We start from the raw sequence: 17,344 nt of genomic DNA, 5'->3' as shown, positions 1-17,344 counted from the left end.
TGTGTACAATGCATTGAAACTTACTAACTGAAGTACCACATAGTTTACAATTTATTTAAGTTTAGCAGTTATTTCGTATTTTTCCATTAAAAAAGATTACTGGGTATATCTACCAGGTAGAATTCATTCCTTATGCGTGATTGGCTAGGTGGTGTTATCACGTGATATTACAGAGGTAGGTGTATAGCTTAATTATGTCACCTGATTAGAAAAAGCCTTTGTAGCTCAGTGAGTAAGACGCTGGACTTCAATTTTGGCGACGCGGGTTCAAACCCGGTCTCCGACACAATTTTTTTTTTACATTTTGGTACTTTTTTTTACAATTATGATATCAAAGAGTAACACATTCTATTAGATAATTGTCCTGAGATTCGTTTTTTGGTGCCAATCTGTGACACAGTCTCTTTTAGTACCTGTATGCTTTCATTATAAGTATATGTTTGCCAGACTGTGTATGTACTTTTTAAACATATTCAACATAAAAATGATGAAAACATTAACAAAACTGGTTACCAGAGAGTACAGGTTGTTCGAGGAATCTGAGCATGTCGTCCCACATAATGATGGTGAGGTGTGGGTACTTTTCTTTGATATAGAGACAGACAGCACGCATGTGGGCAAAGAACAGCTGCTGGGGTGTCCAGTTCTCTAGGGCCATCTTCTCCTTGCATCGTTCACACACGCCCAGGTGGTACACCTGTACAATCATGTACCAAATAGAAACATCATAATAATACAATTTATAACAAGAGCACCGCCTTTGGGTGCTGAACGCTTGTCTGATTTTATTCTTTTACGGTTTATTTATTTCATATTGTACATTTGATAGTTTACAGGTATACCAAAGTTTGAAAGTGATTGCTTTGATAGTTTGCTTGTAAGTGACCCATGCACAAAACTTAAAAAAATAGACTAGCTAAAAATTACAAAGTCCTAAAATACTAAAATATCCCACACCCTCCCCCTACCCTTCCAAATGTGTAACTCAAAAACTTGTTTGATATATTGAAGACATTATCCATTTATTGTCTGTGAAAAAACAATTGAAATCAATCCAACAAAAATTGAAGAAGCTATGTCCAACTCTCAAAATCCATCAAAATTCATGTTTTTTACCCAAAATAACAGATGAGACTCAGCATCTTTAGGGTACAATGTGAAGAAGGGTATAGCATGAACAAGCTTCCCAAATTCAAAGTGATAGCTTTGATAGTTTCCTTGTAAGTTACCTAAACGCAAAACTAATGCAACACACCTGACAACGACGACAACGAACAAAACAATCAAGTGACGACAATAGCTCCATGAGCTAAACTGCCTGTTTATCGTCAAAACATTAGGAATTTTGTTCAACATTTTTAAGTTCTGTTTATAAACTTCTTTTTTTATGAAAGTATTTAAAAAGTGTTTGGATTTGAAATATCTGCTACATTGCACCCCAGTTCCCATACCTCATCACCACCAACATGGAAGTGCTGTATGGCCGGATGCAGCGCCATCACCTGGTCTATCATCAGGCTCAATGCTGTTAATGAATCTGCAGGAACATATGTAATACACAGGATGAAAAATGAAATACACAGGATTTAAAACACAAATAGCACTTACACAAACAGCACAATTTATTTTTGTTCCAATCATGTACCAGCATCTTTTACCTATTTTAGTAAAGGCATTGAAACACCTTGATTTTAGGCAACTGCATGTTTTAAAACTTCTCAGTATAATGAATAGGTATTCTAGAAATGAAAGAAAAACTATCTTTATTTCTAGCTTACCTGGGTTGGACGGGCACAAAGCGCTAGGAAATCCTGGCACCTCACACAAACTGTGGAACTTGTTATGCTTCAAAACAAACTGAAAAGTTAACAATGTATTGTGATTTTTAAACATTTGTTTCAGAAATTTCATCAAAGTTATTTTTAATATTTACAATTTAAAACTCAAGATGAATAAAGCAATACCAAATACATGAACAATTCTATTGTCACTTCTGTATCACAGCTGTTTAGTCAAATACTCATCATACTGTCGTTCTAGAAGTAGAACTTACTTCAAAATGGCCGATTGTCTGAATAAGGGGGATAACTATGAGCCCATTCTGCGCAGCCAGCTGCTGAATGGCACAGATCTTGTCCTTGCTAACATGAAACACATACAATCAGTTCAAACTTAAATGCTGTGAAATAACACTGTAGCATATTAGGAATAATAACTTTTAATAAACTAAAAGAGGTAAATCGTCTTAAAGGAATATAGTATGTACATGGGTACGTCATATAAATATGTACAAGGCATAACATATCACTGGCTTGAAAATACCTATACAACAAGAGGGCCATGATGGCCCTGTATCGCTCACCTGTAGCTTTGCTAAATAAAGTGAACATTCTGACCTATTATCATAAAGATCCAATGAAAAGTATGGCCCCTAGAGGCCACTCTTTTATTTGTCCCACTGACCTAGTTTTTTACCCCACATGACCCTATCAGTAGGCAATGCTTCAAACCAAATATTTAAGACCTAGTCCTTGTGGCTTCAGACAAGAAAATTTTAAAGTTTTTTCCTATATAAGCCTATGTAAAACTTGTGACACCCAGGGTGAGGCCTCTTTTCACCACAGGTGCACAAATTGAACAATCTTGGTAGCGGGCCACTAGGTTATGCCACATATAAAATGCCAATGTCTTGTTGGTTTAGACAAGAAGTTTTTTGTTCTATATAAGCCTATGCAAAACTTGTGAACTTGACCTATATTTTTCTAGAGATGATCATTCTGACCAAGTTGAATTGAGTTAAGCCTAAAATTGTAACCTCTATTGTGTTCACAAGGTTTTTCTACTAATTGACCTAGTGACCTAGTTTTTGACCTGGGTTGACCCAATATGGAACTTGACCTAGCTTATGTTAAGATGATCATTCTGACCAAGTTTCATTAAGATAAGGCTAAAATTGTGACCTCTATTTTGTTCACAAGGTTTTTCTAATAATTGACCTAGTGACCTAGTTATTGACTGCGTATGACCCAATATCGAACTTGACCCAGATTTTATAGAGATGATCATTCTGACCAAGCTGCATTAAGATTAGCCTAAAATTGTGACCTCTATTGTGTTCACAAGGTTTTTGTACTAATTGACCTAGTGACCTAGTTATTGACCGTGAATGACCCAATACCAAACTTGACCTACATTTTATAGCGATGATCATTCTGACCAAGTTGCATTGAGATTAGGCTAAAATTGTGACCTCTATTGTGTTCACAAGGTTTTTCTACTAATTGACCTAGTGACCTAGTTATTGACCGCGGATGACCCAATATCGAACTTGACCTAGATTTTATAGAGATGATCATTCTGACCAAGTTGCATTGAGATTAGGCTAAAATTGTGACCTCTAATGTGTTCACAAGGTATTTCTACTAATTGACCTACTGACCTAGTTTTTGACCCCAGATGACCCAATATCGAACTTGACCTAGATTTCATAGAGATGATCAGTCTGACCAAGTTTCATAAAGATTAGGTCAAAATTGTGACCTCTGTTGTGTTCACAAGGTTTTTCTAATAATTGACCTAGTGACCTAGTTATTGACTGCGGATGACTCAATATCGAACTTGACCTAGATTTTATAGAGATGATTATTCTGACCAACTTGCATTGAGATTAGGCTAAAATTGTGACCTCTATTGTGTTCACAAGGTTTTTGTACTAATTGACCTAGTGACCTAGTTGTTGACCGCGGATGACCCAATATCGAACTTGACCTACATTTTATAGAGATGATCATTCTGACCAAGTTGCATTGAGATTAGGCTAAAATTGTGACCTCTATTGTGTTCACAAGGTTTTTCTACTAATTGACCTAGTGACCTAGTTTTTGACCTGGGTTGACCCAATATCGAACTTGACCTAGCTTATGTTAAGATGATCATTCTGACCAAGTTTCATTAAGATAAGGCTAAAATTGTGACCTCTATTTTGTTCACAAGGTTTTTCTAATAATTGACCTAGTGACCTAGTTATTGACTGCGTATGGCCCAATATCGAACTTGACCCAGATTTTATAGAGATGATCATTCTGACCAAGTTGCATTAAGATTAGCCTAAAATTGTGACCTCTATTGTGTTCACAAGGTTTTTGTACTAATTGACCTAGTGACCTAGTTATTGACCGCGGATGACCCAATATCGAACTTGACCTAGATTTTATAGAGATGATCATTCTGACCAAGTTGCATTGAGATTAGGCTAAAATTGTGACCTCTATTGTGTTCACAAGGTTTTTGTACTAATTGACCTAGTGACCTAGTTATTGACCGTGAATAACCCAATATCAAACTTGACCTACATTTTACAGCGATGATCATTCTGACCAATTTGCATTGAGATTAGGTCAAAATTGTGACCTCTATTGTGTTCACAAGGTTTTTCTACTAATTGACCTAGTGACCTAGTTATTGACCGCGGATGACCCAATATCGAACTTGACCTAGATTTTATAGAGATGATCATTCTGACCAAGTTGCATTGAGATTAGGCTAAAATTGTGACCTCTAATGTGTTCACAAGGTATTTCTACTAATTGACCTACTGACCTAGTTTTTGACCCCAGATGACCCAATATCGAACTTGACCTAGATTTCATAGAGATGATCATTCTGACCAAGTTTCATAAAGATTAGGTCAAAATTGTGACCTCTGTTGTGTTCACAAGGTTTTTCTAATAATTGACCTAGTGACCTAGTTATTGACTGCGGATGACCCAATATCGAACTTGACCTAGATTTTATAGAGATGATCATTCTGACCAACTTGCATTGAGATTAGGCTAAAATTGTGACCTCTATTGTGTTCACAAGGTTTTTGTACTAATTGACCTAGTGACCTAGTTGTTGACCGCGGATGACCCAATATCGAACTTGACCTACATTTTATAGAGATGATCATTCTGACCAAGTTGCATTGAGATTAGGCTAAAATTGTGACCTCTATTGTGTTCACAAGGTTTTTCTACTAATTGACCTAGTGACCTAATTATTGACCGCGGATGACCCAATATCGAACTTGACCTAGATTTTATAGAGATGACCATTCTGACCAAGTTGCATTGAGATTAGGCTAAAATTGTGACCTCTATTGTGTTCACAAGGTTTTTCTACTAATTGACCTAGTGACCTAGTTTTTGACCCCAGATGACCCAATATCGAACTTGACCTAGATTTTATAGAGATGATCAGTCTGACCAAGTTTCATAAAGATTAGGTCAAAATTGTGACCTCTATTGTGTTCACAAGCAATTGTGAACGGACGGACAGACGGACGGACGGACGACGGACGAAGAGTGATCACAAAAGCTCACCTTGTCACTACGTGACAGGTGAGCTAAAAACATGTGGAGCATGTATAAATTTTTGATCTGTTGTTACAAGCAACAAAATGTAGAATGTGTAGTATGAACACAAAGAATCAGTATGTGTATGCATTGCAAAACAGGAACAAAATGAAGTAACAGTAACACCAAATAAGACACATGTTTACATTTATGTCTAGGATTGAACCCACATAGGTAAGCTATGGGATGTATATATGCATGTGTAAGGGGATATATTACACACTTTTAGTTATTGGTTTTATGAACTGTATATATAAGTTCTTTAGAACATACATAACTTTTGTGTAGGACACACAATACCTCTGTAGGACACACAATACCTCTGGAGCACACACAATACCTCTGTAGCACACACAGTACCTCTTGAAGCACACACAATACCTCTGTAGCACACACAATACATCTGTAGCACACACAATACATCTGTAAGACACACAATACCTCTGTAGCACACACAATACCTCTGTAGCATACACAATACATCTGGAGCACACACAATACCTATGTAGCACACACAATACCTCTGTAGCACACACAACACCTCTGTAGGACACACAATACCTCTGTAGCACACACAACACCTCTGTAGGACACACAATACCTCTGTAGCACACACAATACATCTGTAAGACACACAATACCTCTGTAGCACACACAATACATCTGTAGCACACACAATACATCTGTAAGACACACAATACCTCTGTAGCATACACAATACATCTGGAGCACACACAATACCTCTGTAGCACACACAACACCTCTGTAGGACACACAATACCTCTGTAGCACACACAATACCTCTGGAGCACACACAATACATCTGTAGCACACACAATACCTATGTAGCACACACAATACATCTGTAGGACACACAATACCTCTGTAGCACACACAATACATCTGTAGGACACACAATACCTCTGTAGGACACACAATACCTCTGGAGCACACACAATACCTCTGTAGCACACACAGTACCTCTGTAGGATACACAATACCTCTGTAGGACACACCATACATCTGTAGGACACACAATACCTCTGTAGGACACACAATACCTCTGTAGCACATACAATACCTCTGTAGGACACACAATACCTCTGTAGGACACACAATACCTCTGTATCACATACAATACCTCTGTAGGACACACAATACCTCTGTAGCACACACAATACCCCTGTAGGACACACAATACCTCGGTAGGACACACACAATACCTCTGTAGGACACAAAATACCTCTGTAGGACACACAATACCTCTGTAGGACACACAATACCTCTGTAGGACACACAATACCTCTGTAGCACACACAATACCTCTGTAGGACACACAATATCTCTGTAGGACACACAATACCTCTGTAGGACACAAAATACCTCTGTAGGACACACAATACCTCTGTAGGACACACAATACCTCTGTAGCACACACAATACCTCTGTAGGACACACAATATCTCTGTAGGACACACAATACCTCTGTAGGACACAAAATACCTCTGAAGGACACACAATACCTCTGTAGGACACACAATACCTCCGTAGGACACACAAAACCTCTGTAGCACACACAATACCTCTGTAGCATACACAATACCTCTGTAGCACACACTATACCTCTGAAGCACACACAAACTCCTACCTGTATGCATAAGGCTGGGCTAATTCCTGCAGCTCTCCTGAGTATGGAAACATGTCCTCATATTCTATGAGTAGGCCTGTCGCACCGAATCTTTTTAACAGCGGTAACAACTGGAACAGGAAGTGCTCATATTACATGAAGAAATCACTTAATTTGATTGAACTAGTCTCTTTTAAAACTAATAACTTATGCCACACATTCTCAATTCTATTCTTTCAATTCTTGAAAATTAAGTCTTCCATATATATATATAAGGAAAAATGTGACCAGTAGTTAAGAAGGATCTAGTTTTACATTTCTCTTTCTACTTGTATAATCATTTGTGTTCATTAACCCCATTAGTTCACCTTAGACAGTAACTATACTTACAAAATGATAGTATTCAACTTTAGGTGCAGCACCTTTTAAATCCAGATGAACCAACCTGAAAGATTCGTTTCCTTGGGATGATTGGCATTGATTTAGAAAAAAAGAAATTCAAGAAGAATTGTAATGTAAATTTAACAATGCAAACTAGAGCTGTCACAGGAGTGACGAATACCCCCAAATGCCGCCTGGACACAGGAATGGCAAACCATTCCTTTGAAAAGAGGCCATAACTCCAAGGTTACTGCACACTGCATCTTCTTTTATCATGCATGTACTGTTTGTCCGGAAACCGTTTTTCTATTTTCGTAACAGTGCACAAAAACCTTTACTCCACTGGCCCCATTTTCAATCACAAGCATTGTCTTCACAGAGGCTGCCTATACAGCAAGTTTCATCACAATATCTCATGCCCAATTAAAGTTATGAAGCAGAAACCATTTTTCTATTTTTAGTAACAGTGACCTTGACCTTGGCCCCACCAGCCCCAATATCGAACTTGACCTGTATCTTCTGATGTTACACCTGTGTACCAAAAAATGTTCAAATCTGTCAAGCCTTTCATGAGTTATCGTCCGGAAACCATTTTTCTATTTTTAGTAACAGTGACCTTGACCCCACCAGCCCCAATATCGAACTTGATCTGTATCTTCTGATGTTACACCTGTGTACCAAAAATTGTTCAAATCCGTTTAGCCTTTCATGAGTTATCATCCGGAAACCGTTTTTCTTTTTTTAGTAACAGTGACCTTGACCTTGGCCCCACCAGCCCCAATATCGTTCTTGATCTGTATCTTCTGATGTTACACCTGTGTACCAAAAATTGTTCAAATCCGTTTAGCCTTTCATGAGTTATCGTCCGGAAACCGTTTTTCTTTTTTTAGTAACAGTGACCTTGACCTTGGCCCCACCAGCCCCAATATCGAACTTGACCTGTATCTTCTGATGTTACACCTGTGTACCAAAACAATTTCAAATCTGTCAAGCCTTTCACGAGTTATCGTCGGGAAACCGTTTTTCTATTTTTAGTAACAGTGACCTTGACCTTGGCCCCACCAGCTTCAATATCGAACTTGACCTGTATCTTCTGATGTTACACCTATGTACCAAAAATTTTTCAAATTTGTCAAGCCTTTCATGAGTTATCGTCCGGAAACCGTTTTTCTATTTTTAGTAACAGTGACCTTGACCTTGGACCCACCAGCCCCAATATCGAACTTGACTTGTATCTTCTGATGTTACACCTGTGTACCAAACATTTTTCAAATCTGTCAAGCCTTTCATGAGTTATCGTCCGGAAACCGTTTTTCTATTTTTAGTAACAGTGACCTTGACCTTTGCCCCACCAGCCCCAATATCGAACTTGACCTGTATCTTCTGATGTTACACCTGTGTACCAAAAATTTTTCAAATCTGTCCAGCCTTTCATGAGTTATCGTCCGGAAACCATGAAAACCGACAGACCGACCGACCGACAGACAGACCGACCGACCGACAGACAGACAGACCGACTGACCGACAAGCTCACTCCTATATACCCTCACAAACTTTGTTTGTGGGGGTATAATGAAAAAATCCTGTCCGTCGATAAAGTATGCAACAGATAGAAGGTTTTTAAAGTCTTAATGCTACCTACAAACATATGATATAGTTTACAGCGCTTCATAACATTAAACTTACTTGTGTGCGTCTGTTCGTGACAATGCCATTATTTTAGTCTGTAAAAAAGTGGAAAATATTAAAACAATTAATATTTCAAATTATCTGAATATGACTCAAATATTGTTTGTAATTTCATGAGGTACAATATTCAGTTATTGAGTCTCAAGTATTTGGGCCATTTGTGTGTATGTCATTTAATAAAGAACCTGACATGTAAGCAGGTCATCATGGGTTACGGTCATCATGGGTTACATCATTTGAGACTGTGTAATTGAGACTAAGGCTTATGGCCAGTGCCTTAATACATGAGAGTGACAAAAAACAATTGGTGAATTGAGAGGCATGATAATTTGCAAACAAGCCACCTGAAGGCACAAAATTTGATGTGCAAGCAAAGGCCCTAAAGCGGTGATGTTTTTTTAAACCATAATGTGTAGTTTAGAAGGCAGTCATTATCAAACTTAACATAAGTTAATCCATAAATTATGATATTTCACTGTAGCTGACGTCAGAGTAGTCAGGTCATTATAAGCAGTCAGGTCATAGCGGTCATGTCAAAGAAGTCAGGTCATAGCAGTCAGGGTATAGAAGTGAGGTCATATTAAATCAGAGCAGTGTGGTCATAGCTACATTTATCATATCATAGCAGTCAAGGTATAGCAGTCACCTGTCAGGTCAAAACAGTCAGGTCATAGTAGTCAGTGAATAAAAGTGAGGTCATATAAGGTCAGAGCAGTGAGGTCATAGCTATCATGTCATAGCAATCATGTCAAAGCAGTCAAATCATAGCAGTCAGGTCATATCAGGCATGTCTTAGAAGACATGTCATAGAAGTGAGGTCATATCAGGTCATAGCAGTCATGTCATAATAATCATGTCATAACAGTCAGTTAATCTCAGTCATGTCATGGCAGTCAGGTAATATCAGTCATGTCATGGCAGTCAGGGCATAGCCGTCATGTGATAGCAGTCAGGTCATAGCAGTCATAGCAAAGCTGTCAAGTCATAGCAGTCGGGACATTGATCTATTTCAGTTGATCGCACATGGAGCTCAAAAGTTAAATCCATATGCAATATACTGATATACAATGTCATGCAAGCATGCGAAAGAAACTGACATATTGAGTTAGCTCAGTTTGTAGCATTTTTAGCTAGTGTTTTAGCAGTCGTGGAGCTCGCCCTGTCCCTATAGTAAATAAACCCTCATTTGGGCTTACTACAATAATGAACGATCAGGGATACTCTTTTATTATTTGAAATTTCTAATGTCTGCCATAGTAAAAAAATCGTCAAAAGATGTGGACAGCCATTTAGGTGGACTACTGTTTGGGCACACAATCTTTCTTTCACTTTGTTTTTTGCTATCTCTTACTATTCTCAAAGTTGAATTAATGGTATCTATGTTATTTTGGCGTTTTTTGATGTTAACCTTCAGAAGTATGCTGATACATTCTGTAGTGAAAACTGATACATTGTGTCTATTCAAGAGATTAAGAGCAACGACACACTGGCCGTAAATGGGTTCTCTTTTCTGCCCATGTTTAATGAGTATTGAAATAAGAGGTCTTAATGAATCATGCAAAAGAACAAATTAAAGCTTTGCAACAAATACAGACATCGAAACATGAACAGACACTGATGTCTCCGTGGCCTAGTGGATAAGCGTCCGCCTACGGAGCGGGAGGTCGTGGGTTTGATCCCTGGCCGCGTCATACCAAAAGACGTTAAAAGTTGGTACAAGTAGTTCCCTTGTCTGGTGCTTGGCAAAGTGGTGTACTCAGTACTGGTTTAACCCAGGAAAGTTGTACCCCGTGTATCGGTGCTTTACACCGAGCACGTAAAAGAACCAAGGGGTCTCTTCGAAAAAGAGCTAGGGTCTTGCACCCAGACTTCCTTGTATCCCACCACTGTCTCTTCAGCGTGCTGTCCCTTCAGCAAAAACAAAGGACCCCGTTGGAAATAAGTGCTTGCACTTTCACGGGTTATCCTTGATCGCAAGGTCTAAAGAAATACATACATACAATTCACTTCTCAGAATGCAGTTTTGCAGTTGAATTTGAGTTCACAGATACTGTAACTTAGTGTAAGTTTGATTACATTTTAAAAAAAATACAGCTTGGAAACATGAATTATCTTGAGGTTATATTTTTGGTTGAAATCTATACTTTTGTATTTCCCCTTAATGACAACTGTCATGCTAAATGCATTTAGTACAAACAACTACATTATACGACATTATACACACTGTTTTGCACAATGCAATATTTACATTTTTGCAACTTCCGGTGATGTTTGCAACCTTCAATTGAAGAGCATCTAGTCAGATGTAAACAAACAGAAGAAGAAATTGACATCTTCGCGGGAAAATATCTGGCTTGTATTACTCATCTTTCTATTTAAATCATTGCAGTCTTTTATTCAGTTTGTTCACATAGAAATCTATCGCTTTATTTGTTTGGAAACCCAGAGCAGAAACACTTGATTATATGATTAAAATGCGCATTTCAACTTTGTCGATGCTATTTTTAGATCACTACATTACAGTTAAACACATACAAAATATGTAGTATATTTATTGTCATCAAACTTTAAACTTCAATGTCGCCATTGTCTTTACCCATATTTACGTTACCACTTCACCTGTAGTCGAAACAAGTGGACTTTATTTCGGGTAAGTGGGCCTTTCTGGCTGGGTCAGAACCAGGCCTTTCTGGTACTTGACCTTTTTTATCAGACTCCTTTCTGGAACTTGAGGTGATTGCCAAATGATTGAAGTCGTGAATATATCCTTTGAACATACGATTATTTGGCATGTTACTCCCATAGAAGATGTTAACACATCTGTTGCTGTTACTCAACTTACTTACGTACGTACAGTACTTGCATATATGTTGTTTCAACCACTTCCAAAACAGTTTCATTGCCATTGCTTGCTATTCAGTTTAAGTGTCATCAACCCTTTTGTCCTATTTTCCATTCCTGTTGATCATCATATAAGGAAGATCCGTCATTAACCAATCCCTTTACCTCTCCTCCAACAAAATGGGATTCTTCTTGCCATAAAAAAATAACGTAAACAAGTCTGTTCACGTACAGTTATTTAGACTCAAAGCCATTATTGCTCTTATAGACATCATTTTAACCAAATATAGATGCTATTACTCTTCTTTTTGTACATGTAAATGTCATTATCATAAGCGTCATCAACATTACCTTTAAGTTGTACGAGTAATACAACAAGGATGGTGTACCTAACAATGAAGGCTGATACCCCTGTTCGGCTGCATTTCACCCGGCAGCCTGGCCTCAACTCCTGGGGCCTGCTAGTAGGTTTCAGCGCAGTGGGGCTCGGTATCGGTTACTATGGAAATGACCCCATGTGGTTGAAATTGATCTACTTTGTGCTGGGTGCTGCAGTTGGCATGTGCTGCCTGGAAGACTGGGAGGTGGGTGTCTTGTCTACCTTGGTTTTAACATGACCATGTCATGTATTCTAGGAAACCCTAGAAACAACAGTGTTCTTATAAAGTTGGTAAAATGATTTTAAACAAAATCTTTAGCAAACAATTTTTATAACTGGATTGTCAATACTTTACTGATGATTATAAACAGGGCTCAATTTTAGCAATCCCTTTAATACTTTAATACTTACACAATGTGAATGGAAATTGAATTATGAGAGCTGATGTTTAAGATATTTAAATAATTTTGCAGGTGCAAAAAACTGGGGAAAATAGCAAATTTAAGTGCAATTTAGTTTATTTCTATACTTTTTTTGCGGGGAGGGGGGGGGAGTTTTGAAAACTTATGCGACATTTCATCCATATCACCCTCAAGGTGTATATCAATTATCAATAATAGAATCATTACCTATACAATTTAATAGTCATTCATTAAAACAATAACATTCCTGCTTATATAATTGGTCATGAAATCATGTTGTTTTTTAAATATTTCCCGAACGAAAACAATTATTGCAAGTGAAATTTCCAAGATTTTTTTTATTCAAGCCCTGGACCTATTCATAAAACATCTTAAGTAATTTCTTAACTTAAGTCAATTTTTTTCATAGGAAAATTAAAAGAAAAATTAAAGTGATTTTAGAATTATATAAATGAATGTTACATTGTATGTTAAATACCATCAGTGAAAATAAAATATTTCAGATAGTATTCAGTTATTATATCAATTGACAACTGAGATATTAGAAAAATGACGTAAGTTAGGAAATGACTTTAGATGTTTTATGAATACCGGTCCTGACTTTACCTGGGAGTTGTTAGTTAGCTTAAGATAGTTCAATTGAATTTATAGGAGTGTGACTTTAACAAGGAGACAGGAGAGATCCGACTGAGAAAGTCAAGCATCTGGGACGTGCTCGCCTTTAAACAGTCTGATGTCAGTAAGTATATCAGACACAAGCAACTAGTCCTGGTATGACTTCATGCAAGTCTATAGAACAATCTCAAATGGTTTTATAAACAAACTTAATGAAAATGTGCTCAAAGTAGTTCATAAATTTTGTCTTCTATGAAAGCTTTTTAGATTTATGATAAAAAATAACTAATTGAGCTAACCTTTTTTTTTGTTATCGTATAACCAACATTAAATAAAGATTCTTCTATCTTGTTTTTGTATAATGCTGTTAAAAGTATGTATTTAATACAGCAATATTGATTTATCAGATGTTGTCTTTGATGGGTTTTATATAATGTGATTATGATTTAGCTTTTGCTGTAATAGTTTTAGTACAAAAGGTGTTTTATGTGTTGTTGTTTGTTTGACCAGTTGTAGCTCAGGTGGATGATGTGTCAGATGTGGGTATACGAGAGGAGGCAACCAGCTTTGTTGGCAAGAGCTACCAGGTTGTCCTCACCCTCTCTGCCGGCATGACTGTCGCAATCACAGATGCACTAACATTCGGGTTTCCTAGGTAAGGCTTTCTCCATTCCTTTTCATCTACATTGCTATTTTGACATTTGTAGACATTGATCAAACAAAAAGACATTGAATTCCATCATTCCTGACTAGATTCACAAAATGAATTATTCAAAAATGAAGTTATACTTGATTATGGGGATATCACTTTAATAATAGCCTCACATACCATTTTTCTACATTTCTTTCTTTTTTAAAAATATTAAAGTGAAACGATTGCATTTACAGTGAACACCAGGCAATAGCGAAGAAGATCCGTACTTTCCTAGACCTGGCAGAGGTGGCAGGCAATGATTATTTAGAGTCCTCTGATGATGAGGCTGAAAGCACGGAGGATAGCGATTTTGAATGTATCGACAAGTCTGAGCTTGTGGATGAGATATGTCCTGAGGAAGAGGCTGGTAACCAGGAGGAAGTAGGGGAGGATATAAAGGCAGCAGATAGCTAGGGTTTTTTCGCAGGGGCGTGCCAGTGGCATAGAGAGCATAATAACCTTCAATTCAGAACTGTTGCTGAAAACAAAATAATCAGAAATAATTTAAGGCATACATGTTATGTTATAATTGCTATATTAATAAGGAAAACAGCTTGTTCTTATGTTGTTAACCTTCATTCGAATATGTATCACTTGACATACCATGGTTAGTGTGAACATGGCAATTTGTGATCCCTCTGTGTTCAGGTCTGTCCTTGACACCTGCAGCGTAGTCAAGGTCAGGTCAGCTCATAAAGTGGTCACTTTGGAAATGTCCAACATCCTCACGTTTTACCCACCTAGCATATATTTACAATTTAATTAATCACATTCAAATCTGTTTCATTTCATTCTGATGAAATTGGTGGCCTTTTCTCTCCATGCCACTAGCACGGCATGTTTCAAGCAGTTAGCAATAGTACTCGTAGACTGTTTATAATTTTCATGAATTGTTTTTAATGTTGTGTAGGAAAACAAGTATTGTTATAGCCTTGGTGTTGTTGTCGGCACCAGTGTACAACAACTTGAACCTTGATTGAACTAAAAACTGTTGATGAAACTTGGTACACATGGTACAAGTGACAATAAGCACACATATTCAAAGCCAACTCTGACTTCAATAAGGTAGAGGTCTTCTTTTTGACTGAACAAAAAAAACAGACAAGTGTTAAGGTTCGCTGCACTGTTACATAGATTTTTGCTTTATCCAACTGGACAATGTTATAAAATTACTGGGTAGTTAATCTTAAGATCTTATGAGTAATAACTATATATGAAATACATCTTCCAAATCTGTTGTTTATAAATTAATTGTATGCATAATTTTGTTTTGGATGTAAGTGCATGATGAAGAAATTGATGCTTATGGTTTTTAATGTGTTACTGTGATATGTCTGTTTTTATTTTATTTTGGCATTAGTTTCAGTGTCTGCTTTACTTACTGTTGATGGTACAGCTAAATGCCTGGAGTTGTGTGGGGTTACAGGGGTCAAAGTTTAAATTATTTTCCACCAGCGATTGACAAGTTGAGTGAATGGTGATTCTTATTCTAGCTAAAGTACACACATTTGTGAATATGTAAGCTTAAATTTGAGCCATGACCTATGCTGTGATAGGTTTATGATGTGTACATGAACAACAAGAATTAGGCTCTTTCTTCAGGTCAATATGTGTTCATATCTGAAGTTTTTATTGGTATAATGTATTCATTAGTTGATATAAGATTTATTATTGTGTTATGACTGTTTTGTTTCATTTTACTGTTACCTTGTTCAATGCTTTGTTATGAAATGTGACATTAACTTCTTACATTTTATGTTCACAATTTATTAAGTATTCTTTAGACAGACATTAGCCTCTAAGGTCAAATTCGCATTGGCAGATAAAAGATCGTCATGATAATGCAAATGCTAACAAAAAGCCCCCTCACTATTTTGTGCGTGAGGACAAAAACCTCTGCAACATCAGACATATTATTTTTATAATAAGGGCATATTCTCCGCATTCACAGTTTTATAAAGGGCTTTTTCTGCTTTTTAGCTAAGGGACTTATATCCTAGGAGCCAATGTCCTACATTCATTCTGTACAGATACAGTCATTTACCCATATCTATCACTTATGATACTAATTCTACAGTGCAAACTAATTGCATGATGCTTTTCTTCATGTTAATTTTTACCATGATTGACCTTTACTGGTCGAATGTAACCAAATGTATACAAGCAACTTTAACTGACTGTAAACTTATTTTTGTGTAGCTCAAAGAACCTTTGTCATAATATCACATGGACATAATGTTAGTTGCATTGTCACAGTAAAAGTTTAGTGTTGAAGGTCATTATCTGAAGATAATACATGTGTTAATTTTTAAGGTGTTAGATATATGTAGACTATCACATAGTACATTTAGTGGTTCTAGGGACCTACATAGTGGTTCTAGGGTCTATATAGTGGTTGTAGGGCTCTATAAAGTGGTTCTAGGGCTCTTTAAAGTGGTTCTAGGGCTCTATATAGTGGTGTTTCAGATCTTTGTAGTGGTTCTTGGTATCTATACAGTGGTTCTGGGGATCTACATATTCAGAGTTTGGTGTTGTATGTGCCTTGTTATATATTTTTCACATATTTTGCGCATCAGTTTCAAAATGAATACCGGTGAAAATTGAATTAGGCTTAAAATGATACAGCTTAAGACCTGGGCCCAGTTTCACACAAAAATGTAAGGCGTATAACAAACAGAGCAAAGAATTTTCGGTCACCTGATTGGATCACTATTTTTACTGTATATTTAGTTTACAGTATTGTTGGCAGGATCATACTTTTTCGCCTTAATTTTTTGTTAAACTGGGCCCTGAGCCCTATTTTTCCCCTCAGTTGCATTTCAAAACTTGAGTTTTCATTTTCACTTGCATGCATTGTTTGTAAGAATAGTATGCAAAAAGATGTTGCGGTGTTGTCTTGTTTTCTAGAAATGTTAACAAGGTTTGAAAGATGATGTATGGAACTGCAAGCACATGGATTCTAAGTAATTAAACTACTATTGTTTAGTCAGAGAATATTGGTTTTACAACTGAAAAATAAAATTAAGAATAAAATCCTTATCTTGAAGCTGCATAACTATCTAGTATACTAATTATATAGTGAACTGTGGTCTGTTTTATTGTAACGTCATTTTTTTCTTTTCATAATACTGTGATTAAACACTAGATATGTTCTTTTAATGTGATTCATGAATCTCACAAATGAATATGTCATTACGGAAAGACTCCCACCCAAACTTTGTGTTTTATTATGAATGTAAAACTTAACAGATAGAAATTTGTTCATCACACGTTATTTTCATGAATAAATGCTGATTTTCA

General features: G+C 36.8%; 2 protein-coding genes across 10 annotated transcripts in view; one reads left to right on the top strand and one right to left on the bottom strand.

The window, feature by feature from the left end:
* The window catches only part of LOC128203749 (hexosaminidase D-like), a 22,495-nt gene extending 11,055 nt beyond the window's left edge, over positions 1 to 11,440 (bottom strand). Inside the window, exons 1-8 of one of the 8 annotated variants that reach the window (XM_052905328.1) lie at positions 11,342 to 11,440; positions 9,091 to 9,128; positions 7,414 to 7,468; positions 7,045 to 7,154; positions 2,054 to 2,141; positions 1,779 to 1,857; positions 1,452 to 1,537; positions 514 to 697 (exon numbers count right to left, since the gene is read on the bottom strand). In XM_052905328.1, coding sequence (XP_052761288.1) covers positions 514 to 697; positions 1,452 to 1,537; positions 1,779 to 1,857; positions 2,054 to 2,141; positions 7,045 to 7,154; positions 7,414 to 7,468; positions 9,091 to 9,119 — 631 coding nt within the window. In that variant the 5' untranslated portion in view covers positions 9,120 to 9,128; positions 11,342 to 11,440. Of the gene's footprint in view, positions 1 to 513; positions 698 to 1,451; positions 1,538 to 1,778; positions 1,858 to 2,053; positions 2,142 to 7,044; positions 7,155 to 7,413; positions 7,469 to 9,090 lie in introns of all 8 variants that reach the window. The other 7 variants (XM_052905335.1, XM_052905303.1, XM_052905287.1 and 4 more) reach the window with 7 other exon arrangements.
* Positions 11,360 to 17,344, top strand: LOC128203793 (cytochrome b-245 chaperone 1-like). Of its 2 annotated transcripts, none has more exons than XM_052905349.1 (5): positions 11,360 to 11,449; positions 12,293 to 12,518; positions 13,387 to 13,474; positions 13,861 to 14,005; positions 14,239 to 17,344. In XM_052905349.1, exons 2-5 carry the CDS (start codon positions 12,315 to 12,317, stop codon positions 14,456 to 14,458), a joined length of 657 nt encoding a protein of 218 aa, XP_052761309.1. In that variant the 5' UTR covers positions 11,360 to 11,449; positions 12,293 to 12,314; the 3' UTR covers positions 14,459 to 17,344. The 2 variants fall into 2 exon arrangements, with proteins under 2 accessions (XP_052761309.1, XP_052761307.1); XM_052905347.1 differs by lacking the exon at positions 11,360 to 11,449 and adding an exon at positions 11,489 to 11,743.

Source organism: Mya arenaria, chromosome 2 (assembly GCF_026914265.1).
Source record: "Mya arenaria isolate MELC-2E11 chromosome 2, ASM2691426v1".
Classification (NCBI taxonomy): Eukaryota; Metazoa; Mollusca; class Bivalvia; order Myida; family Myidae; genus Mya; species Mya arenaria.
This window is presented reverse-complemented; position numbering and strand designations above follow the sequence as displayed.